Source organism: Spodoptera frugiperda, chromosome 15 (genome assembly GCF_023101765.2).
Source record: "Spodoptera frugiperda isolate SF20-4 chromosome 15, AGI-APGP_CSIRO_Sfru_2.0, whole genome shotgun sequence".
Classification (NCBI taxonomy): domain Eukaryota; kingdom Metazoa; phylum Arthropoda; class Insecta; order Lepidoptera; family Noctuidae; genus Spodoptera; species Spodoptera frugiperda.
This window is the reverse complement of record NC_064226.1, coordinates 12,215,976-12,241,226: the sequence shown is the minus strand read 5'-3', so window position 1 is coordinate 12,241,226 and position 25,251 is coordinate 12,215,976. Positions and strand designations below refer to the sequence as shown.

At 36.5% G+C, this 25,251-nt stretch overlaps 1 protein-coding gene across 1 annotated transcript in view; it reads left to right on the top strand.

The window, feature by feature from the left end:
- Positions 1-24,966, top strand: part of LOC118271936 (dynein beta chain, ciliary) — a 30,475-nt gene extending 5,509 nt beyond the window's left edge. Inside the window, exons 13-66 of the mRNA XM_050698952.1 lie at positions 40-325; positions 479-766; positions 844-979; positions 1,096-1,277; positions 1,385-1,543; positions 1,628-1,801; positions 1,873-2,018; positions 2,100-2,226; positions 2,648-2,677; positions 3,072-3,317; positions 3,397-3,621; positions 3,717-3,943; positions 4,014-4,155; positions 4,292-4,704; positions 5,909-6,044; positions 6,115-6,249; positions 6,807-6,937; positions 7,254-7,587; positions 7,682-8,394; positions 8,962-9,263; positions 9,452-9,606; positions 9,685-9,821; positions 9,928-10,394; positions 10,480-10,595; positions 10,852-11,013; positions 11,215-11,414; positions 11,665-11,821; positions 12,101-12,289; positions 13,555-13,794; positions 14,111-14,301; positions 14,534-14,703; positions 14,963-15,225; positions 15,429-15,549; positions 15,630-15,805; positions 15,893-16,062; positions 16,254-16,392; positions 16,645-16,809; positions 17,038-17,231; positions 17,529-17,898; positions 18,333-18,473; positions 18,573-18,743; positions 19,013-19,249; positions 19,336-19,415; positions 19,492-19,768; positions 19,896-20,087; positions 20,309-20,480; positions 20,692-20,867; positions 21,168-21,410; positions 21,631-21,813; positions 21,909-21,968; positions 22,099-22,212; positions 22,459-22,607; positions 23,971-24,118; positions 24,518-24,966. Coding sequence (XP_050554909.1) covers positions 40-325; positions 479-766; positions 844-979; positions 1,096-1,277; positions 1,385-1,543; positions 1,628-1,801; positions 1,873-2,018; positions 2,100-2,226; positions 2,648-2,677; positions 3,072-3,317; positions 3,397-3,621; positions 3,717-3,943; positions 4,014-4,155; positions 4,292-4,704; positions 5,909-6,044; positions 6,115-6,249; positions 6,807-6,937; positions 7,254-7,587; positions 7,682-8,394; positions 8,962-9,263; positions 9,452-9,606; positions 9,685-9,821; positions 9,928-10,394; positions 10,480-10,595; positions 10,852-11,013; positions 11,215-11,414; positions 11,665-11,821; positions 12,101-12,289; positions 13,555-13,794; positions 14,111-14,301; positions 14,534-14,703; positions 14,963-15,225; positions 15,429-15,549; positions 15,630-15,805; positions 15,893-16,062; positions 16,254-16,392; positions 16,645-16,809; positions 17,038-17,231; positions 17,529-17,898; positions 18,333-18,473; positions 18,573-18,743; positions 19,013-19,249; positions 19,336-19,415; positions 19,492-19,768; positions 19,896-20,087; positions 20,309-20,480; positions 20,692-20,867; positions 21,168-21,410; positions 21,631-21,813; positions 21,909-21,968; positions 22,099-22,212; positions 22,459-22,607; positions 23,971-24,118; positions 24,518-24,679 — 10,819 coding nt within the window. The 3' untranslated portion in view covers positions 24,680-24,966. The remainder of the gene's footprint in view (positions 1-39; positions 326-478; positions 767-843; positions 980-1,095; positions 1,278-1,384; positions 1,544-1,627; positions 1,802-1,872; positions 2,019-2,099; positions 2,227-2,647; positions 2,678-3,071; positions 3,318-3,396; positions 3,622-3,716; positions 3,944-4,013; positions 4,156-4,291; positions 4,705-5,908; positions 6,045-6,114; positions 6,250-6,806; positions 6,938-7,253; positions 7,588-7,681; positions 8,395-8,961; positions 9,264-9,451; positions 9,607-9,684; positions 9,822-9,927; positions 10,395-10,479; positions 10,596-10,851; positions 11,014-11,214; positions 11,415-11,664; positions 11,822-12,100; positions 12,290-13,554; positions 13,795-14,110; positions 14,302-14,533; positions 14,704-14,962; positions 15,226-15,428; positions 15,550-15,629; positions 15,806-15,892; positions 16,063-16,253; positions 16,393-16,644; positions 16,810-17,037; positions 17,232-17,528; positions 17,899-18,332; positions 18,474-18,572; positions 18,744-19,012; positions 19,250-19,335; positions 19,416-19,491; positions 19,769-19,895; positions 20,088-20,308; positions 20,481-20,691; positions 20,868-21,167; positions 21,411-21,630; positions 21,814-21,908; positions 21,969-22,098; positions 22,213-22,458; positions 22,608-23,970; positions 24,119-24,517) is intronic.
- The last annotated feature ends 285 nt before the right edge of the window (positions 24,967-25,251 follow it).

Here is a 25,251-nt window from a genome sequence, read left to right as displayed (position 1 = left end):
GAATCATTTGTTCTATAAGTTTCAACTTTGTATTCACAGTTTGGGCTACATAACAGAACACATGAATCCCAAAAACAAATTAGCTCCATTATTTGAAGCACAACTGGAACTTCTTGACCCAGACATGGTGTTTCTTCCAAGCTTAGACCCAAGTGATGAAAAGGGATTCACAGCACTGATAAAGAGCATTATTGATGATGTAGTAAATATGGCCACCTTGATTGAAAGGATTGACAAGCAGAAAGAGCAGACATATGAGAAGGAAATTATTGGTAGTGACGATGTTATTGAGATGAAGGAGGAAATTTTGAATGGAATCGAAAAGGTAATTGTTGTCTGAAAGTAAATACCTTCTAATAAAGCAGTCTTTATTCTACAACTAGTTACTCGTCAGTTTACTCATCAATTATTTTGTGAACAAAAAGTGTATGTTTAAAGCATGCTCCACATATGTCTTTAATTTTGAAATTATTTACAGGTCATTGAAGATGCAAATGAATTTTGCAAAACCTTTGAGAACTATTCCTACTTATGGCTTGAAGAGAGAGATGCTGTAATGGAAATATTCTTAACCTACGGTAGAATTCTAACTCCTGATGAAGTAGACAAACTAGCTCTGGACGAAAAAGATAGAGTAGAAGGCGATGTACCAGTGCCATGCGAACCTAAAATGGAGGCTTTTAGAGAACAGATTGATCATTACGAAAACTTATTCATGGAAATTGAGGATATGCAGCCTTACAAAATCTTCAATAATTGGTTTCAGGTGAAAAATTAACCAACAATAATATACAGTTGTAGTATTTACTTTATCCTTTTAAATTGTTGCTTGTTTTGTCTCAGGTGGATGTACGACCGTTCAGACAAGCTTTATTGAACACTGTAAGGAAATGGGGCAACATGTACAAAGAGCATTTGGTCAATAAAGTGACTTGCAGTCTCAGTGACTTAGGGAACTTTATACGAGACGCCGATGAAGGTATATAATACAAAATTTGATACTTTTCATATTAATTGTTTAACTCTTTATATCAAAACATGATATATTTAGATTAAACTGACAAAGTTACTTACTCTCGCTATTCATTTGCAAAGGTTTACTTCAACCAGTGCCAGAAGGAGACTACGAAGCCCTCGTCAGGATAATGGGCTACCTAATGCATGTAAAGGATAGGACAGTAACCACTGATGACATGTTCCAACCTTTAACTGAGACCATTGAGCTTCTAAAGTTTTATGATATGGACATACCAGAAGAAGTGAATGTGTTGCTGCAGGTATGATACAAATTAACAGTCAATTAGATGAACGTAATTATACAGGAGTATAATAATGTGGTATTGTTATGAATCTATAGGGCATTTATTATGAAATGATTTTTTAGGAATTACCAGAACAATGGCAAGCAACAAAGAAATTGGCGTTGACAGTGAAGCAGCAAGTAGCGCCGCTGCAAGCTGCTGAAGTATCTGGGATTAGAAAGAAGATATCTACGTTTGATAGCCACGTCACTTACTATAGAGAAGTGTTCAAAAGATATGAAGTAAGGACTATAATATAGCCCTGACTCTTTGAAGCCCTAGATATAATTTTAATATCAAAATATTAATGCTAAATTATTTTGCAGTTCTTCAAATATGATTGTGAAGACCCTTACGAAGTGATGTCGAGAGTAGACTTCGAATTATTGTACCTGGAAGAAGAGATGAGAAGTATACAGGAATCAGGATCACTGTTTGAAGTAAACGTACCAGAATTCAAATTGCTAAAGCAATGTAGGAAGGAATTGAGGATGTTAAAGGTATTAAACAGGTTATTAAGAACAAACTTAAGATTTTGTAGGGTGCTAATAATGTTATAACGGTATTCTAGCAACTTTGGGATTACGTATACATTGTAAGAACGAGCATAGAAGATTGGAAGACTACGCCGTGGCGTAAAATTGATGTTGAAAACATGGATATTGAATGCAAAAAGTTTGCTAAAGAGATTCGGTTACTTGACAAGGAAATGAGAAGGTAAGTGAAGAACAAAATAAAAAAAGTACAGGAGGAAATGTAAATTTTAAATACAAGTGTTATGTAACTATACCTTTTTAGTTGGGATACATACATAACCTTGGAAGCCACGGTAAAGAATATGCTCACATCACTACGAGCAGTTGGTGAGCTCCAAAATCCAGCGATTAGGGAGAGGCATTGGGACCAACTGATGAGTACGACTAAGGTGAACTTTACATCATAAGGGAAATTAAATACTTAAATGGAATTGTAAATAAATAAATAAATATAAAATGTAAATATAACATGAATGTTGTGTTAGCACTTTCAAGTTCGGGATCGTGAATCAGCTGATGGGTTTGGAATTTTCAATTATGCATTTTGCATGGTCGTTAGAAGTTATCATTCCATTTGCTCAAATCTTTGTTGAAAATATTTTGAACTTGGTAATTTTTTTTTACTTTATACTCTTGGAATGGTGATGGTAACTTTTCGTTTGAACGCGGCATGCATTTGCTTTGAATGAAACATTCACCTAATTGTACAGTTTGTGATTGCCTGATATTTTGTATTATACAACGTCAATGTTTTGAAAGTATGCATCGAATGAATTGTTATGCGAATGTAAATATGTTTGTGGTTCACAGAGCTTAGCAGCATTACCACGTGAGCTCACTGTAAGTATGACAATGCCTTGGTGTGTATAGTGTACATATTTACCATGTACAATAACGACTTTACTAACTTTTTAAATATTATTTCCAATATTTACTTTATGTTCGACATCTTCACATATATTTTTATACTCAACAACACTGTCTACACCGCTTCGTGTTAGCGCATTTTGGAAGTGTGTCATATTTATATTAGTTTGTATTCCACTAATTAAATATTGAATTCCTATCATTCGAGTAATTCGCACTTACGTAAGTATTTAACACGAGTTAAACAATTTACATAAACCTTAATATAAAATCTGTAGACATAAAATTTACTATTTATCATCATGTAAATATATTTTTTCTTTATTCATGTGAGACTGGTTTTCTAAAAGTCGATGTACTAAAACAGGTAAGAATTGTAATGGACATGAATACAACGTTGGCTGATTTACTTGCCCTGAACTTGCACGAATGCGAAGAAGAGGTGAAGAATATTGTAGATAAAGCTGTAAAAGAAATGTCTATGGAGAAAGTATTGAAAGACTTGCATACTACATGGAGTCATTTGGAGTTTGAACAAGAGGTGCATGCCCGTACACAGTGTACATTATTGAGAGCCAGTGAAGAGCTTATTGAGACTCTAGAAGAAAATCAGGTAAAATTTGATGAAATAAAATCTTTTGGAACTCATGTTTAGGAAGGAACACATTTCATAGAATTGTGAATTGTTGTAGGTGCAACTGCAAAACTTGATAACATCGAAATTCATAGCGTATTTCTTGGAAGAGGTATCAGGCTGGCAGCAAAAACTGTCTATAGCAGATCAGGTGATCACAGTGTGGTTTGAAGTTCAAAGGACTTGGACACATTTGGAGAGTATCTTCATGAGCTCGGAAGATATTAGGAAACAGCTGCCTGAAGATTCCGCTAGATTTGATAGGATTGACGCTGAGTTCAAAGTAAGTTAAACTATAAACCGATATATTTTTTCATGAAATGGACCTTAACTCACTAGCAATAAGATTTTCACTGAGTTTTCATAATGGTTTTTTAGATTTTATCTGCTGAAATGGCAAAAACTCCTAATGTAGTGAAAGGCACAAACAAAGAAGGTTTGGTAGAACATCTAGACAGCATACAGAAGGACCTTATCATTTGTGAGAAAGCTTTAGCTGAGTACTTGGAGACAAAGAGATTGGCGTTCCCAAGGTTCTATTTTGTGTCCTCTGCAGATTTATTAGACATTTTGTCCAATGGTAATCAGGCAGACTTGGTTATCAGGTAAGTTATTGCCTCCAATAAAACTTTTAGAAATGCTCTAACAGTACTTAAAGTATTGTAATATTTTCAGACATTTAACAAAACTGTTCGATTCCATTGCTAAATTAAAGTTCATTGAGGATCAACAGCCTGGTGAAAAGGTGGCTTCTGGTATGATAGCTAAGGATGGAGAGCTGGTACCGTTTCATGGTACATGCGACTGTACTGGAGCTGTAAGTCCCTGCATTACGATATTTACAACTTCTATCAGTTGGATATACTCGTATGTAGTACCTAACAATATAAAATCTATCAGTTTTAATTTGGCCTTAAGAAATTTTCAAACCTTACTAACAAAATACATTGTAGGTTGAAATCTGGCTAAACAGACTACAAGACATGATGAGATCGACCATCAGACATTACTTCGGAGAAGCCATAGTATCATACGAAGAGAAACCACGAGAACAGTGGCTCTTCGATTTCATGGCCCAAGTATCTTTATGTGGATCCCAAATCTGGTGGACTACTGAAGTTAATATGGCCTTCGCGAGGCTGGAAGAAGGATATGATAATGCTTTGAAGGATTACTATAAGAAACAGCTGTCTCAGCTCAGTACGCTGATTTCTTTGCTCATTGGAGAGTTGACGAAGCAAGATAGGCAGAAAATCATGACAATTTGTACTATTGATGTGCATTCTAGAGATGTTGTTAGTAAGATGATTCAGGCTAAAGTGGAAGCTGGGTCGGCGTTTCAGTGGCAGTCGCAGCTTAGACATAGGTAGGTGATGGAATAGATAAGGAGTTATATATAAAAAGTATTCATCCCATTTCCTGGTTGCAGGAAAGTAGAAGTATTTTCAATTTAGTTAGGTTTATTAGCTAAACAATTAGAATAAACAAGTCGAATTTTCGAGCTGATAATTGGTTTGAAAATACTATGTACCGTGAGGAATGGAGAAATCTCATATCGGAGGATCTTGATCCACGTAGTGTCGCTGAGCCAACGGAGTAGTAGTAGTAGTCATAATTTTATAATACATTGAAATTGTGTAGGTATGTGATTACTTTGGTTAACATCAATAACTTATCTCTTACGTACGTCTATGTTTACTTATATATGCAGCCACATACGAAAACTGCTGCGTTAATAAGGATCATTCATCAAATTCTTACATTCATGCCAATTATATAAAAGGATTTGCTTTTTCACGCACATAAATTATGCTATAATTATAGACTACTGCTACTTACTACATAGTTACTTTTAATAATTAGTAGAAAGTACATTTAATGCCACACTTACTGGCGAAAATAATCTGCATAGATATGCACATATGCGAATAGTAATCGTACTTTGAAATCCTTTGAAATAGAGGGTGATCTGATTACTGTATAAAATTCCAGACTTTGTGGTCTTATTGAAATTTTCTTAAATAAACTTTTATGATAATATTATACTCGGGAATCAAAACCTTTTCTCTTTAGGCAGTTGTCCCACCGGCAACGATGAACGAGTAACGAGTAGAGCTAGAACTAGAAACGAGTTAAGCGAGACGTGGCGAGCGAGTGTGTAGTTGTGATATTTGTGTAGCTCGGCTATAAGCGAGTGTGCGAGTGAGGCGGGCGATTACTCGCACTACGATACGCACTGTAGAGAAATGACCACTGGTTGCTCGCTCGGCGTGAGTTTTAATCGCTTGGCGAGTGTCGCCGAGCGAGTGTTATCTTTCATAGCTCTTGTCGCTCAGCGACAAACTAGTGAAGCGACCACTCGCCGGCAGTGTGAACAGTCAGCGATCAACTATTTGTATATGCATCTCTTTTGTTTACACGGAAAGTATATCTATTGTACGTTTCTTGAGCGAGAAAATAGCCAATAGTTAGTCGTTCACTCGCCGTTGGTGGGACAACTGCCTTAGGGTCGAACGAGACTTATAAGAGATAAGTCTGGAATCGAAATCAAGCCTTAATTTCTGTTGCAGATGGGGAGAGAAAGAATACCATTGTTTTGCGAATATTTGTGACGCGCAGTTTACGTACAGCTATGAATATTTGGGAAACACTCCGAGATTGGTGATCACACCGCTGACTGATCGGTGTTACATCACTTTGACTCAAGTAAGCACCATGCTATTTAAGACTGTAATATTAAGATATTATTGTCTTCTAGCATTAATTTCTTTTTCAGTCTTTACATCTAATCATGGGTGGAGGTCCTGCTGGACCAGCCGGAACTGGCAAGACAGAGACCACAAAGGATCTGGGACGAGCTCTGGGCATCATGGTCTATGTCTTCAACTGCTCTGAACAGATGGATTATCAGGTAATTAGCCATTTTAATATTATGCGTCTTATTTAAAGATTGAGATTGTTACTATGTACTAAAATTATTGTTCGTTCTCAAAATTGTGAATAATGCAACCATATTTTGTAACCAATGACGTGTTTTAGTTTCCTTAATGGATTTTGCTCCTGGCTAATTGTATGACTCAAATCTGAAAGAGTCCTTTTTAAGAACGTAACTAATATGGATGAAAGTTGCTAAGATCACTTTGCGGTAAATCCGCCTTTGTGCCTAAATAGTTGGAACTAGGTCATTTGCTAACAAAAGCGAATAACCTGTCCTCGTTTTTCCATATAGTATGGTAGGAAGAAAATCACTTATTGTGCTACTTTGTTGTTCTCGAGTCGAGTAAAGGGTATCGAATATTCATGGAGCAACACGGAGTTTAGAATAGAGACCGTGGTATGACTATATACTTACTCATTATCTGAGACTTATGAAACATTATTAGTAAAAAGTGACGTTGCATTTAATAATATGACAAATATCCTATTTTTTCATCGAATAACATAACAGTTAAGTATTGTGTTTTGTAGTCCTGCGGCAATATCTACAAAGGGCTCGCACAAACAGGCGCTTGGGGGTGCTTTGATGAGTTCAACCGAATCTCGGTGGAGGTGTTGTCTGTAGTTGCCGTGCAAGTGAAATCTGTTCAGGATGCTATCAGGTAAATATGAAACAAATATGAAGAAGTTAACATTATAGAGACTAACTGATTGATTATAAAATCTTGACTGAACTTTTAAGCCGATTTCATATTTTTAGTAGAAGATGGAGTTTCTTGCTCGTTCTTCTCCATTCGAAGCAACACTTTGGAACGAGCGCCTAGCTTCACTGACAGACAGACTGACGGACAATTTAATTTGACGTTTCAAAAGTGCCTAATTTAGGATTAATTGAAATAAATGCTTTGACTTTGACTTTGAAGAACGATGCATAAATTTGCAAATTAAATTAAACTTATTTTAATTTCTTTCCTTTAGGGACAAGAAAGAAAAGTTCAATTTCATGGGAGAAATAATATCACTAACTCCATCAGTTGGTATTTTTATTACCATGAACCCTGGTTATGCCGGTCGTACAGAACTACCTGAGAATCTAAAGGCTTTGTTCAGACCATGTGCTATGGTGGTTCCCGACTTCGAACTAATCTGTGAGATCATGTTGGTAGCCGAAGGGTTCCAGGAAGCTAAGATCTTGGCTAGAAAGTTCATCACATTGTATACTTTGTGCAAGGAGCTACTGTCAAAGCAAGACCACTACGATTGGGGATTGAGGGCCATTAAATCCGTGCTGGTCGTTGCTGGATCTTTAAAGGTAAGATATTAATAGAAATAAAGTCTTATTTTAAAGCGGTTAAGATATAAATTACCATGTGTGTTTCTTACAAACATTTGTGATATTTACTTAGAGAGGTGACCCAGGAAGACCTGAAGAAGAAGTACTAATGAGAACTCTTCGTGATTTCAATATACCCAAAATCGTAACAGATGACATGCCAGTATTCATGGGACTCATAGGAGACTTATTCCCCGCTCTAGAAGTGCCAAGAAAACGTGACCTAGAATTCGAACGAACAGTCAAACAGGCTGCAATGGACCTGACCTTACAACCAGAAGACAACTTCATATTAAAAGTAGTTCAGTTAGAAGAATTACTTGAAGTTCGTCATTCAGTCTTCATAGTCGGTAATGCTGGTACAGGAAAGACTCAAGTATGGAAAACTTTATTCAAAACTTATCAGAATGTTAGGAAGAAACCTATCTATAACGACTTGAATCCTAAAGCAGTCACTAACGATGAGTTGTTTGGTATTATAAATCCAGCCACAAGAGAATGGAAAGATGGTCTACTGTCTGTAATCATGAGAGATCAAGCTAATTTGGCAGGAGATAATCCAAAATGGATATTACTTGATGGAGACATTGATCCTATGTGGATTGAATCTTTGAACACAGTGATGGATGACAATAAGATATTGACGCTAGCCAGCAATGAACGTATCGCTTTGACTCCTGTAATGAGACTGATGTTTGAGATTTCTAATCTACGTACTGCCACTCCAGCTACGGTTTCTAGAGCTGGTATTTTATACATCAATGCACAGGATTTAGGATGGAATCCGTAAGTAATTCTTTACTTATATTATCTTTGGCCGTAACTTGTAACTTTGTTAGCTTCTCTAGTTTTATCTAATTATTTGATGAAATTTTAGAACTAGCTTTTTTTTAAGAAACATAGTGAAACGTAATCGAGCAGACGTATTACCTGATGGTAAGCAATCGCCGCCGCCCATGGATACTTGAAACACCAGAGGCTTTACAAGTACGTTATCGGCTTTTTGGGAGTTAGGAATTTAAGGGTTGTTGTTCGGGAATGGGGATGGGGAAGATTGGGAAGGGGGGAATTGGGTCTCCGGTAACCTTACTCACACAACGAAACACAACGCAAGCGTTGTTTCACGTCGGTTTTCTGTGAGGCCGTGGTATCACTTCGGTCGAGCCGGCCCATTCGTGCCGAAGCATGGCTCTCCCACACTTAAAAGCTAGCTAGCTGAAGCTTGAACCCAGTATTCATTCTTATTACTATTGGAATACATTACATACATAAGATTGAAATCAATATGTCAAGGTCTGCTGGTGGTACATCTACTGGCTTAGTAAAAGTTTTCATGGATAACATTCTTTGCAGATACGTAACAAGTTGGGTAGAAACAAGAAAGATACCAGCTGAAAAGTCAAACCTGGTTGTTCTCTTTGACAAATACATTCCATCTTGTTTAGAAACAGTGAGGACTCGTTTCAAGAAGATCACTCCTATAGTGGACATGGCGCATGTACAGATGCTGTGTCATCTACTAAACTGTCTGTTTGTACCTGAGAACACACCGGCTGAATGTCCTAAGGAATGGCATGATATCTTCTTTGTGTTTGCTTGCGTTTGGGCATTTGGGTCTGCCATGTTCCATGAGGGCAGTGTTGATTATAGAATTGGTGAGTAAGATAACATTAAGAGTATCAAGTAAGCTTTTGTTTTCTCTTAATTCTTTGAATTTGTTGCTGTTGATTTGATTATAAACATGAAATTATCGCTTAAAGTCATGACTACTATTTGACTATTATTGTAGGTATGTTAAATATGTGTTGGAAACGTGTCTTCAAAATTGTTATTTTGTCTACAGAATTTTCAAAATGGTGGAATAATGAATTTAAAACTGTGAAATTCCCTCCGGGCGGTACAGTTTTTGATTACTACATAGACCATGATACTAAGCAGTTCACTCCCTGGACTGAGAAGATACCAAAGTTTGAATTGGATACTGATGTTCCTTTGCAGGTAAGTCATATACTTAAGTTTGAAATATACTATGAGCACGTAGTACAGAAACCTCAGCTGATTGTTTTATTATTCCAGGCCGTATTAGTGCCAACAGCGGAAACTATAAGAGTTAGGTTTTTCTTAGACTTGCTGATGAAAAATAAGCATCCAGTAATGTTAGTAGGAAGTGCTGGCTCCGGTAAAACTGTTCTCGTCAACGAAAAGTTACAAGGGTAAGATAAATTATTATCATTCTTTAATTTTTTTGCTGTGACAATGGCTATAACTTTTGCGTGTGGGAGATAAAAACGTTATTTTTATATTAATTTATTTCAACAGCTTATCAGAAGCCTACGCCATACAATCAGTGCCATTCAATTTCTACACATCATCAGAGATGTTGCAGAAAATTCTAGAAAAACCTTTGGAAAAGAAGGCTGGTAGAAATTACGGTCCACCGGGAAATAAGACTCTAATATACTTCATAGATGACATGAATATGCCTGAAGTAGATGCGTATGGGACGGTGCAGCCCCATACGATTATCCGTCAACATATGGACTATGGGCATTGGTATGACCGTACCAAGTTATCCTTGAAGGATATCCACAACACCCAATACGTGTCTTGCATGAACCCCACTTCAGGCAGTTTCACTATAAACCCCAGGTTGCAAAGGCATTTCTGCGTGTTTGCTATTAGCTTTCCTAATGCTGAGGCTCTGAATAACATCTACCATTCTATCTTGAGTCAGCATCTCATTAATCCGGAGTTGAGGATCAATCCGCAGATAGCTAAATTGTCGAGTAAGTACAATTATACTGTTATTTTTACATTAATAAACCTAATGAGTAGATGAAAATATATGGTTGATGTGATGTTAATTTCCAGCTAACGTGGTGCAGGCAACAATAACATTGCATAACAAAATATCTCAAGTATTCTTGCCGACTGCCATCAAGTTCCATTACATATTTAACTTACGGGATCTGTCTAACGTCTTTCAGGTAATTTTACTGATAAATTTGCATTTAATCTAGTGGTAGAGAAAGTGGAAACTAAGTTTCATTACCAGGCCTTAGTCTGCTATTACAATTGTGTCACAATGGTCGATCATTGATCAGTGCAGAGGGACGGAGCTAAGGTTGTATAGCTCCGTATAAACGGACAGTTTGATTCAGAAATTTGATAATTTCTCATTACAATGAGCTACTTTTGGCGATATAAGCAAAGAAAATGTATTAAACTTGCCATTTCTTTCAGGGTTTCCTATTCAGTACCAATGAATGTATAGAGAATACATCCGATATACTGCGTTTGTGGCTGCATGAGACAAGTCGTGTGTACGGCGATAAGTTAACTGAAGAAAAAGATATCGACGCTTTTCTCAAAGTTCAAGTCGATATCTGTAAAAAGAATTTTGAGGTAACAATACAATAATATTTATCTATTGAAGTATTGGGTATCTAATATATAACGGAAATAATTTGATATCACAAATTCAACATCTTTACTATCTCCTCATATTTTTTGCATTTTAATCAAAGAATCATTATTTTCTCTTACATTTTGTGTAATAATAAGTCCTGTTTATAGTTTTGTGTAATAATAAGTGTGTGTTCTTAGGACATCGACGAAGGCGTAGTATTTGAGCGACCGAATATCTATTGCCATTTCGCTGGCGGTATCGGTGAGCCGAAGTACATGCCCATATTATCATGGGAGCAGCTCAACAAGTTGCTGACTGAAGCCATGGCGAGCTACAACGACCTCATCGCTGCTATGAACTTGGTGCTGTTTGAGGATGCCATGATGCATATATGCAGGTACAGTCTACCATTATTTTTTGTCAACTAAATAGGGATTTAGTGTGTGTGTCTCTTAAAATGGAGTGTGAGATATCCAGGCCAGATTTAGTGTCTGATGGAGTCTGACAATAAATTATATTTTATATCATCACGTTATTTTTATTTTTCGTGCAGAATATTTCCGATGGATTAATGTTTTAATTAGCGCCTTCAAAACCTTTACGACTCTCATCACTTTTTTGACCATGCAAATTAATTTTCATTTCAGAATTTCTCGTATCCTAGAAAGTCCTAGGGGCAGTGCTTTACTAGTTGGTGTGGGAGGCTCCGGCAAACAATCGTTGTCCCGATTGGCCGCATTTATATCGAGTTTGGAAGTCCTTCAGATACAACTGAAAAAAGGATATGGAGTTTCTGATTTAAAGGTAAGAAAAATAATAGTGTGCAAAAATTGATTTTCTTTAATAGGGTCGGTTCATATCTGTCGGAACATGCGTCGCGTACCATCGGTCGCATAACACCAGAACAGAGAAATGTATAGAAAAAAATTGGCCTTTCACACTCAACCGATGATAGGTCATGCGATCGACATACGATCGATGTCACGCTCGTCGAATTTTACGTCAGATATGAACCAACCCTTAATGTCATTAAATTTTTGGCGCCCAGCATGGGACTTCAAGTATCTTGTGGCTTTATTTTAGAATGAACTATCTCAACTATACATCAAAACTGGTCTGAAGAACGTTGGCATAATGTTCTTGATGACGGATGCTCAAGTTGCCAACGAACAGTTCTTGGTATTGATCAATGACTTGCTGGCATCTGGTGAAGTTGCTGATCTATTCCCTGATGATGAAATGGAAAATATTATTGCTGGTGTGAGGAATGAGGTAAGTTTTCATATTTATTTATTACTAGCTTCCGCGCCCGCGATTCCGTCTGCGCGGATGTCGGTCTTTGCGTGGAAGTTTTATTTCTCCATTTTGAGTAACTCTGACAATGACATCTTATAAATATCTATTGGACCCAAATACGGCTAGGCCCATAATAATTAAGGAGATCCCTCTATTGAGTTACTGCTGTTGAGCTTGCGTTCTGTAGAATAAAACTGGATGAAAAATAAATAATAGTTTAAAAAAACTAAACAAACACGCTTTTATATGCAACCGAACTAAAAATTTGAAAATAATTTTTCATTACAAAGAGTTTGTCACTTCATAGTAAAAAGCGTGGGGTGCATTTTACTATTTTTTCATAACTTTTCCCTCATAGATATTTGCAAATAGAATAATTATAACATTTAATAATATATTAAGCACCCCGAGAGTAGACAAATATAATCAGAAAGCTCCGAACTGCTAAGCTATCGGGAGTTATACGTGTTATTGTGAGTCAACCATAAAAGATAGACATTTGCTGTCGTGGAATATTTTTTAAACAATTTTAAGGAGAACATTACCGTCATACATGATTTCTGTGTAGCTTTAACCATTAAGGCTGCACACGCGACGGAAGCTTAAAAAATGGAGTAAGTTCTCCTGTTTTCCCAACATTTCCCTTCACTGCTCTGCTCCTATTGATCGTAGCGTGATGAAAAGTATACTATAACCTGCCCAAGAGTATGAAGAACAATTGTACCAAGTTTCGTTGAAATCTGTCGAGTGGTTTTTGTTTCTATAAAGAACATACAGACAGACAGACAAAAAAAAATCTGATTGCATTTTTGGCGTCAGTATCGATCACTAATCACCCGCTGATAGTTATTTTGGAAATATATTTCATGTACAGAATTGACCTCTCTACAGATTTATTATAAGTATAGATTGTATACGTAAGGCAAGTAAACAATCACATGACAATATTAATGATTACATAATGTTTTTTTAACAAACGTTTATGCACTATTGTTTGTGTGTCATTTGTTATTATGTTACGTCAATGTTTTTGTTGTTGTTAAAATACATCCTGAAAAAACATCCTTCGTGTCTTTATGGTAGTAGTAGTAGTGGTGATTATTAGTGGCAGACTAATATCGTAAAAGCTAAAAAGAACAATTTTACTTTACGTAACTTGATTCTTACGTCAGTCAAATTCTTGCGTTAATACGCAAAGTGATGAAGAAAACATTATATTCTAGAAAATTCTGTCTTTCTAGGTAAAAGGTGCAGGTTTACCAGACACAAGGGAAACTTGTTGGAAGTTCTTCATAGACAGAGTTCGTAAACAACTGAAAGTGGTCCTTTGCTTCTCTCCCGTGGGCTCCACTCTGAGGGTGCGATCTAGAAAGTTCCCCGCGTTGATCAATTGCACGTCTATCAACTGGTTCCACGAGTGGCCGCAGGAGGCGTTGGTGTCTGTCGCCATGAGGTTCTTGGAGGAACTCGATAATTTGCCGGTAAACATATTATTTTATTATTTTAGTAGTCTGTGTTATATGTATAAAGAATAAGATGGTTATCCTTATTAGTTCAATCACTAGTTTTGTGTAAAATTTCAATTAGTTAACGAATTTTTGGCAATGGTATTGCTCTAAAAACTAAATTAAGTTTTTTTTTTACTTTAGCCTTTCTGGGATCGTAGAATTCTGAACTTTTCTTGTGAATCTGAATCTTTGATTATAATTTATATTATTTTATGTCAGTTTTTGTGGTTTAATTGCCAGTTGATTAAGGAAATCAGTCTCTTTATCATTGTCAATTATATTTCTCCAGGTAACTCTCAGAGACTCAATATCCAGATTCATGGCGTATGTCCACACTTCAGTGAACACGATGTCTAAAGCGTACTTAGCTAATGAGAGAAGATATAACTACACCACACCCAAGAGTTACCTCGAACAAATCAGTTTGTACGCCAAACTGGTCAATAATAAAACTGATGAACTGCGAGCGAAGATTGTTAGGTAAGTTACGAGTTGTTCTTCTGAAATTGTGTTAATTTTTGTATATCTTGTTTCTGCTCCTAGTTAGTTACTTTCTCATGGTTACCATAATCATCGTTTTAGTATAGTCTACTGAAAATTGGCGGCTCCAATGGTACGCCATTATTTTCATCTTTAGGTTTTTGCATCCAAGTACCTACGTATATTTACTGATAAATAAATATGACACATTAAATTAAATTTGTGTTCATAGATTGGAAAATGGTCTCGAAAAGCTTCGCAGTACATCCTGTCAAGTAGACGCACTGAAAGAAAAGCTAGCTGTGCAAGAAGTAGAGCTACATCAAAAGAATGAAGCAGCTGACAAACTCATTGAGATGGTCGGCGTTGAAACTGCTAAAGTACAGAGCGAGAAAGCACTTGGTAAGCTTACTTCATTATTTAGAAAACATGTTCACCAATCCTAACTACTAATCCAAAATTTTAAGGAACTCATAAGCAAAGTTTAGTGACACCTAAGAGTAAGGGGTTAGATTATGTAGGTACTACGTTATGCTAAGTAGCTTATAGTTAAGAGATGATTTAGGGGAAACTGGTGAACACGGTCAAAATAATTAAAAAGAAAAAACCTCAATTAAAAATATCACTTTCTCAAAATTTTCAATTTAATCCACCATTACAGCCGATGAGGAGGAAGAGAAAGTAGCAGTGATAGCTGAAGAAGTATCTAAGAAGCAGAAGGATTGTGAAGAAGACTTGATAAAAGCAGAGCCAGCTTTAGTGGCAGCTCAAGAAGCTTTGAATACTCTGAACAAGGCTAACCTTACTGAGTTGAAGTCTTTCGGTTCACCACCTGGCGCTGTGACCAATGTCACTGCAGCTGTCATGGTGTTACTTGCTCCTGGTGGCAAGATACCTAAGGATAGGAGCTGGAAAGCTGCTAAGGTAAAGTGCTAAAATGTCTGGGTGATTATAAGTAATGCTGTATGTGACGGACTGTGTGTAATCCACAGGACTTGAACTAATCTATTACCAAAAGTATTTCTATGTATTTCTAATGTTAAAACTATTGTCTGCGGTCTCTATCTCTTCATGATCTGTACTTAATGGTTTTTGTTATTTATTTCAAATATTTTTAACGTCTGCAGGTTGTCATGGCAAAAGTGGACGTGTTCCTTGAGTGTCTCATAAATTATGACAAGGAGAATATCCATCCTGACGTCATAAAAGCTATCCAGCCTTACTTGAAGGACTCTGAGTTTGAACCAGGTATGTTTCATAAAAAATCATCAACATCAAGTTTTTATTCCCGGTAATCATCTACAGAGAACTTTAATCTTTATTTTTAGAGTTTGTAAGATCAAAATCGGCCGCAGCTGCTGGTCTTTGCGCTTGGGTTATCAACATCATAAAGTTTTACGAAGTGTTCTGTGATGTCGAGCCCAAAAGAAAAGCTCTTGCAGCCGCTAACGCAGAATTGGCTGCTGCTACTGAAAAATTGAGGTCTATAAAGGCGAAAGTTGCTGTAAGTATCTATCCCGAAAAGTTAAAAATAAAACTATATAATCAGTTTATACGAATCTATGAAATTATATGTTTTTTCCTTTCTCAGTCCCTTGAAGAGAAACTGGCTACGCTTACGGCAGATTTTGAGAAGGCGACCGCAGAAAAGATGAAATGCCAGAAAGAGGCAGATGCAACGAATGCCACGATTCAGCTTGCTAACAGATTGGTTAACGGTCTCGCTAGTGAAAATGTCAGATGGGCTGAGGCTGTATCTAGGTAAATCGTATTATCTGCTCTAGATTTATTTCCTAACTACTTGAAACTTGATACTATTCTTAAAGTAAACGCCATTTGAAGGAAAACAATGTTACGAAACATTTTTACTGATTACTAAATACTTTATACTGCTTCTATATACCTTTTACAACTTAACAACGTTATTTACTTCATGTGTATATAACTTCCAGTCTAATGCAGCAAGGGACAACTCTACCAGGAGACGTGCTTCTAGTCTGTGCCTTCATTTCTTACGTGGGATGTTTCACTAAACAGTTCAGATTGGACTTGATGCACAAAAACTGGCTCGTGTTTTTGAAGACTTTAGAGGTAAGAACTTACAAGCAAACATTTTTAAATCTCTTTATTGACAACAGTAGCTTCGTCATCAAACGTTACAGTTTGGCGAGTCTAGATTTAAGGCCAATTTATGTAAAAAAATATTATAAAATTATTTAAAAAAAGTAGTTGTAATGGATTATCATCTTTTGCATTTTGTTTATCTCTTTTTTAAATTTGATACATACATATTTATCAGTCACTCCTCTTCTTCATTGGTAAATTTTCTTTTTTGTCTTTTAGCCGCCCATCCCAATAACGGAAGGTCTGGATCCCCTGACAATGCTAACAGATGACACCACAATAGCGATGTGGCAGAACGAAGGATTACCTTCCGATCGTATGAGTACAGAGAACGCGACGATTCTATCTAACTCTGATCGGTGGCCACTTATGATAGATCCTCAAGTAAGTTTACAATAGATCGATTTTTCTTCTTAAATTCTAAATAAGATCTTTGATTTTATTGATAATAAGTATTTTGAAATTAATGCCAATTGTCTATTTCTTGAGATAGAATATACTGCTTCTGATTTTCTATCATCTTTAATCTTACCGTTGTACCTACTTGTGAGTTATATAATTGTAGTCCTCATCCAATATTCATTTATCGTTTTTATATCTACTCAATTTCAGTTACAAGGAGTAAAATGGATAAAACAGAAGTATGGTGATAAACTAAGAGTGATTAGATTAGGACAAAGAGGTTATTTGGACACGATTGAGAAAGCTATAATAAAGGGAGAAACGGTTCTATTTGAAAACATTGGAGAGACTGTGGATCCTGTGCTTGATCCATTGTTAGGAAGGACGCTTATCAAGAAAGGAAGGTGAGATATTAAGACATTTTTTAATTCTACGACCAATCGATTCGATAATTTGGCAATAAATATATTTTTGTTTGTTGTTTCTTTGTTTGATGCATAGGGACGCATAGTAATTAATACGTTATTCATGCAATCCTCTACTTAGTTAACTGATTCCTTGTTTTATCATCATGATCATTTTATTCAAGTTCTTCTTTGTAATCTTCTAACTCTTCTTAGTTGTCCATAATACAACATTGATATTTTCTTTTATTTTTGAAATTCCTTCCATAAAATACCTATTGATTTCTTAACTTCCAGAGCGATCAAGATAGGCGACAAAGAAGTTGAATATAGTCCCAACTTTAGACTAATTCTACATACAAAATTAGCTAACCCACATTATAAACCTGAGATGCAAGCTCAAACGACCTTAGTAAATTTCACAGTAACTCGCGATGGCTTAGAAGACCAATTACTAGCAGAAGTAGTGAAAGCAGAAAGACCAGATCTAGAAGATTTGAAAGCAGAACTAACTAAACAGCAGAATCAGTTTAAGATTCAGTTGAAGTCACTAGAAGATGATCTGCTGTCAAGATTGTCATCGGCTGGTGATGATATTCTTGGTGATACAGCTTTAGTAGAGAATTTGGAGACTACTAAGAAGACTGCCGCTGATATTGAGAAAAAGGTAATATCCATACATGCTTACAAACTTTCGGATTTATTGTATTAATTTAGTAGATTACTTATTGGTTTGTTAAAATCTTTTACTTTATATAGGGTGACTTGTAACTCGACTTTTTCCTTTAGCTACTCCCGCGCGGTTTCACCCGCTGCTCGGCTCTTAGTGATCGTATCATGTTTTATAGCCTTTTCTTGATGAATGGACTATCCAGCTAATTCGGGAGTATCTCTTGATAACTAGCTTTAGCACTAGGGATTTCAGAGCTAATTTTGTAGAAAATTAGTTGTATCATCACATCCCAAGAGGAATACGTCGAGTTACATGTCACTGTGTACCGACGGTGACTTAATATTTTATTTAACCTCCATATTTTCTTGTGTCTTTGTGATATTTTCGGTATGTATTATTTTTCTAAAACGTTATTCTCTTTGTCTTAGGTGGCTGAAGCAAAAATAACTTCCCGAGAGATTGATGTGGCTCGTGAATTCTACAGACCTGCCTCAGCGAGAGCATCGTTATTGTACTTCATTCTAAACGATCTAAATACTATCAATCCTATCTACCAGTTCTCTCTTAAGGTAAAACATTGAAAATAATTTCTATTTAATATCTACCAATCTGTAGAAACTTGGCTATCTATAAAGATTTGAAGGATTCAATACTGTACTTCTTTTCAGGCCTTTAGCGTCGTGTTCCAAAAGGCAATATCTCGTGCCGAGCCCGCAGATGAACTTGGCCCTAGAATCAAGAACCTTATTGACTGCATTAGTTTCTCTGTGTATCAGTATACCTCTCGTGGATTGTTTGAATGTGACAAACTTATATTTGCGTCGCAGATGACATTCCAGGTAAGCGCTTAAGTTACCGGAAACTCAATTACTTATACCTGCATGGTGCCTGTGGTGCATGTCTATAATTGGCATAAGCACATGATCTTGTGTCTTCATCGTGTTTTTCATTAATGTTGGTGTTTATTCTGTTGACGTGCCTTATAATAACAGATAAATAAATAAATACATAGTAACAAATGCATATATAAGTAACAGTGACGATAACATATATCTGACTCCAAAAATTAAGACTTTAATTTTTATGGACATATTTTTTGCCATTCAAGGTACTCCTCATGAGTGAAGAGGTATCATCAGTGGAACTAGACTTCTTCCTCCGGTTTCCTATAAAGCCTCATGTGACTAGTCCAGTAGACTTTTTATCGAACCACAGCTGGGGAGGTATCTGTTCTCTGGCTGGTAAAGAAGAGTTCAGGAACCTGGACAGGGATATTGAAACATCGCCTAAACGGTGGAAGAAGATTGTTGAAGTTGAATGTCCAGAACGGGAGAAGTTTCCTCAGGTATAGAGTATTTTTTATATATAATGGAGGCCATTAAGTAACTTCAAAGTGAACACGAGGAATATATCATATTAAATTCATTTTAGGAATGGAAAAACAAACCAGCACTTCAGCGCCTTTGTATGTTAAGGGCATTACGACCAGACAGAATGACGTATGCCGTGGCGTAAGTATATCACACACAACACAATCTCGTAAAACTCCTTGGAAAACAGTAGCCTTACTAAATTAATTATTTCTAGAGCATATATAGAGGAAAAAATGGGGGCTAAATACGTAGAAAATAGGACAGTGGAATTCAGTAAGTCTTTTGAAGAGACCAGTCCGACTACACCGATATTCTTCATTCTGTCTCCTGGCGTCAATCCGTTGAAGGACGTGGAAGCTTTGGGCAAGATCATGGGCTTCACGGCAGACAATGGGAACTTCCATAACGTGTCCTTGGGTCAGGGGCAGGAGATCGTGGCGGAACAGGCGATGGATATAGGCTTGCAGAAAGGACATTGGGTGGTGTTACAGGTAGGATAGTATTTCTGATTTAAATTTTACCTACACTTTGTTTTCGTCTCGTTGTGCCTATAACATATTTGAAAAAATATCGTGATTTCTGACTCCGATCATTGCTAATCTTAATTCCTCTTCGCAGAATATCCATTTAGTAAAGAAATGGCTTCCGAGTCTGGAAAAGAAGATGGAGAGCTTTGCAAATGGCTGTCATGATGATTTTCGTCTATTCATGTCTGCTGAACCAGCAGCTACGCCTGCAGCTCACATCATACCTCAAGGCATTCTGGAATCCAGTATTAAAATTACCAATGAACCGCCTACTGGCATGCAGGTTTGTAGAATTTCAAAGTATTGTATTATTGTTCTGTTATTCTCAAGATACCATCAGCGAAGACATTATTTATTAAATCTTAAATGGTGACGTCAGTGCAGGATAAATTACCCGTGGATGTCGTAAGAACCGACTAAAGAAATGGAGATGTTCTAAAATACTTTTAAAATCCTGAATCTATTAGTCATAGAAAACTCAAATTATGTTATCTTGTACTGCAGGCAAACATCCACAAAGCTTTGGATAATTTCAACCAAGAGACCCTAGAGATGTGTGGCAAAGAGGCTGAGTTTAAAGCGATATTGTTCGCTCTCTGTTACTTCCACGCCGTGGTTGCTGAGAGACGCAAGTTTGGGCCGCAGGGCTGGAACAAGATTTATCCTTTTAATGTTGGTAAGTATGAGTTTTTAATCAAAATAAAGGCTATGGGTCAAATGATGTGAAATTTTTATTTTGCTGCATATTTTTCAGTGTGTTCTTATATGACGTCATGTCTGTGGACTTCTCTACTAAGTTACTTAATGAAACTACGTACTTATATTATTTACGGGAAATACTAAGAAATTCTCAATCAATAAATACATTCAATGTATTAATTTTTTAGGTGATTTAACTATCAGCGTATTTGTCTTGTACAACTATTTGGAGGCGAATGCGAGAGTACCTTGGGAGGATCTGAGGTACTTATTCGGTGAAATCATGTACGGAGGACATATTACCGATGACTGGGACAGGAGACTCTGCAATGCGTACTTGGAGGAACTGATGCAGCCTGATCTAGTAAGTCATAATTTTCTTGACTATTTTTACCAAATTACTGTTTATATAATGTATTGTGTGGTTTAAGTAAATGTAACAATATGTTCGATCAACTACTATCATTGGACACTGAAATACGAGATTTGGCAAAGTATTATTGAGTCTTTATTTTTGACTGTCTAAGGAGCTTGAAGTTCATAAATGGCATTACCTTATAGCCAAAGTTACATGTATAATACTAAAAGTAGGAACTTCACATGAAACATGAATTTATTACATCGACTTTGCCTGGCACAATCTACACATCATCCTTATCAACAGGTAGATGGCGAGCTCCAACTAGCTCCAGGGTTCCCAGCGCCTCCGAACACGGACTACGTGGGCTACCACCAATACATAGAAGACGCCATGCCGGCAGAATCTCCCTATCTTTACGGCTTGCATCCTAATGCTGAGATCGGCTTCCTCACTACCACTTCTGAAAACCTCTTTAGAACTATATTTGAGATGCAACCAAGAGACGCTCAAGCTTCTGGTGCAGCTACCGTTACTAGAGAGGATAAGGTTGGTTTTGCTTGTGTTTGTGTTGAAATTTTACTGTGGTGATTTTAAATTCCTGCATTGTTGGCCATATCTTGAGTAGGACGCCCAGTCTTCTTTATATTTTTTTAATACAATAAACACAACATGTACTTTAGAACAGATTTTATTTTGGGTCGTAAAGATCACAGAGTAATTAGTAAGTAATTCTGTTGTAAGTAAAGTTTTAATTTGTATGATACAGGTAAAACAAATGTTAGACGAGATAATAGAAAAGTTGCCAGAAGAGTTTAACATGACAGAAATAATGGGGAAGGTTGAGGAAAGGACGCCGTATGTCATAGTGGCTTTCCAGGAGTGTGAGAGAATGAACTACCTCACGGGAGAGATGAAGAGGTCTCTTAGAGAATTGGACTTGGGTCTGAAGGTAAAGTAATCTGTTCATCAAAACATTGGTGTTCTATTTTTCATTGTAGAACTTAATCAAAAACTAAAACGGTTTATTTCTTATCTGTATTACAGGGTGAATTAACAATCACTTCTGATATGGAAGATTTGGAAAATGCTTTGTTCTTAGACCAGGTGAGGTGGAAGAAACAAAAATATATTTTCATTTAAAGTTTATTATTAGTTGTAGGGTTTTATTTAATGCGGAACTAAGGACCAGTTAGCAGCATAGAGAAGGTAGTAATTTAGTTGATTTATTTACCAGGTGCCAGCAATTTGGTCTAGCCGTGCTTATCCGTCGTTGCTCGGTCTATCTGCCTGGTTCGTGGACCTTACGCTGAGATTACGAGAGCTAGAAACATGGGCTACGGATTTTGTGGTAAGAAGTTTTTGAGGTTCATTTCTCTTAAATACAATATCGTTGTGAATTCTGTGTTCTTTTTGTTATGAGAAGGCTTCAATTTAAATGACTTTGGTCTTAAAACTTTTGAAATTTCTGAAAAAAATGATATATGAACGTGACATATGATATGATGACATTTGAAAGAGACCTTAGAGCCTTGGGTTAAGGGTGGAAAAAGAAGATTTAATGTGTTAAGCTTTCATAATACTTTTCTTTACGTAGCTACCAGCATCAGTATGGTTGGGTGGTTTCTTCAACCCTCAAAGTTTACTGACTGCCATCATGCAGAGCACAGCGCGCAAGTATGAACTACCTCTCGACAAGATGTGCTTACAATGTGACGTCACTAAGAAGATGAAAGAAGAATTCACGTAAGTATTTATTTAAAGTAAAATATATTATAATGAGAATGGTTTTTATCATTGAAAAATTTCCTATTTTTACAAATAAATCTGTGGACGATTAATATGGATTATGGCACGTTTAATACACATTCAAATTTTCTATATCACAAAATTTTCTTCATGGGAATGGTTTGGATTGATTTTATTTTGGAATGGTCTGGGTTGTCTTTTATAATCTCACTCATAAAGCAAGGCTGTGTTTAACATTTTTCTGTTACAAATGAAATGGTTTTCATAATTTAATTTTGTCAACATATCTTCATCATTTTCTACTTTTCATAGGTACTGGTGAGTAACAACGCTCTTTAAATTGGAATAATAAGTACATTTTAAATTCAACGCCTTTCTTGCATTTTGTATAAAAACAATTGGCTGATATACTAATTTAAAATTCACGCATGACTATATGAAAAGCACATAAGTACCCGGTATATAATTTACTTATTTGTGAGAATGTCAAGAAATTAGGTATCCTCTCTTCTATCTTCTTCCTCTGTCGCTTTGGTAGCATATCTCTTCCTCTTCTCTACTGGCAGATATTTACCAAGAGTAAATAATGTAAATAATAACTTTGCTGTATATATTTTAATATCTTCTTTCTGGAACTTTCGGTGTCTTTGCTTCGCTTCGTGTCTCTGAACAAAGAAAGCTTTGAGCGCGGTAAAGGTGTACAGGACTGCCCGTAACTATTGATGTTTTATATTTTGAAAAATGTAAAAAAAAAAACGCTTTTCAATGTACTATTATAGGTAGTTAATATTTGTACTATATCTAGGTAGTAACTTGGGTATTTGGGTAGGTACTGTGTACTGAGTTGGTACTTTCTTTAGATACTAAATTAATTTTATGCATTACGTGTACATTATTTTATATTTTGTAAATATTATACGAAGCTTCAAACTTTTTAGGTAATATACGCTTTTGTGTAAATAGGTACATAATATTATGACGTTCATTTCGTTACGAAGTAATTTGTACATATGTATTTATTCATCACCATACTGTCATCACCATTAGATGATACTTTGGTCTTTAACCGAAGACTAATATCTATTTTAATTGAACTAAGTTAAACTTGTAAGTGATGTCACGATAATAATATTACTGTGTGTGATAAAAATATTAATGATTGCACCAAAGTAGAACTTATGATATTAAGATTCCGTTAAATAAAAAAATACAAATTTACTTGAAAACTTTTGGAAACAGCCCATGAGCCAAGCTATAGATGGCTCTATACTTCTTAATAAAAACATATTGCATCTGAAAACCAAAGTATCATCTATCACACATTCTCTTAAATATCATACTAATACCAATGCTTCTCTAGGATCGCCGACACCAGGTCAGCACCACGCGATGGCGCCTTCGTCCATGGTCTGCTCATGGAAGGAGCTCGCTGGGACCAGCAGGCTGGGATTATCATGGACTCTAAGCTTAAAGACCTGTTCCCTCCGATGCCTGTTATTAATGTTCGAGTAAGTTAAATAAATATTTTTGTCCTCCTCTACTAATATCTTCTGATTTATTTCGTTGCGGGATCCAAGACAGTCATTCATGTCTCTGAGACGCGCCGGACTTCAGTGTTCCGGTGTTTTCATGGTTGTATCTACTGTAGATCTTGGCTTACAGGAGTTGCAGCGGTTTTGAGAGGTTGGGGCGGTCTTGTAATTTCATGTAAACAAGTGCAGTCACCTGCCTTTTGGGGGTTGGGAATTGGGAAGATTGGGAAGGGTGGTGATGGGGCGTCTGGTAACCTCACTCACATCCATTCTGAAACCGTGTACAAACTGACCCATGCGTATATATATTTTATAAAGCAGTGAAAAAACGACGTACACGTTTTTATTCTCTAACAAAACTAATACCTATTTCAGGCAATAACTCAAGATAAGCAAGATCTCCGTAACATGTACGAGTGTCCAGTATACAAGACTCGCACCAGAGGCCCGACTTACGTGTGGACCTTCAACTTGAAGACCAAGGACAAACCTGCTAAATGGACCCTGGCTGGGGTCGCTTTGTTGTTGCAGATTTAAATTATTTTTTTGTTAGTAATAGAGAGTATTTGAACACTTGTTATTTCGTTGCAAATAGTTGTTGTATATTTATACAAAGATTTAGTTTGTTTTTGGTTGTATATTTTCGATTTTTTTTATGGAACACGCCGGTTAACGAGCAGACGTATCACCTGATAGTAAGCAATCGCCGCCGCCCATGGACAATTGAAACAAAAGAGGCGTTACAAGTGCGTTGCCGGCCTTTTGGGGGTTAGGAATTTAAGGGTTGTTGGGGAATCGGGGAGTGGGAAGATTGGGAAGGGGGAATTGGGCCTCCGGTAACCTCACTCACACAACGCAAGCGTTGTTTCACGTCGGTTTTCGGTGAGGCTCCGGTCGAGCTGGCCCATTCGTGCTGAAGCATGGCTCTCCCACATTTAATTTGTTGCCAATTATAATGCTACGCAAATAATATTTTGTAAACCTCTAACTTTGGTATGTAGTTATAAAATCATAAGCGCGTTTATCAAGCAAAGGATGTCAGATTCGATTCTCAGAATGAGTTCATATTGAGATTTGTAGGAACAGACTACGTGCGCTTTTGTTTATGT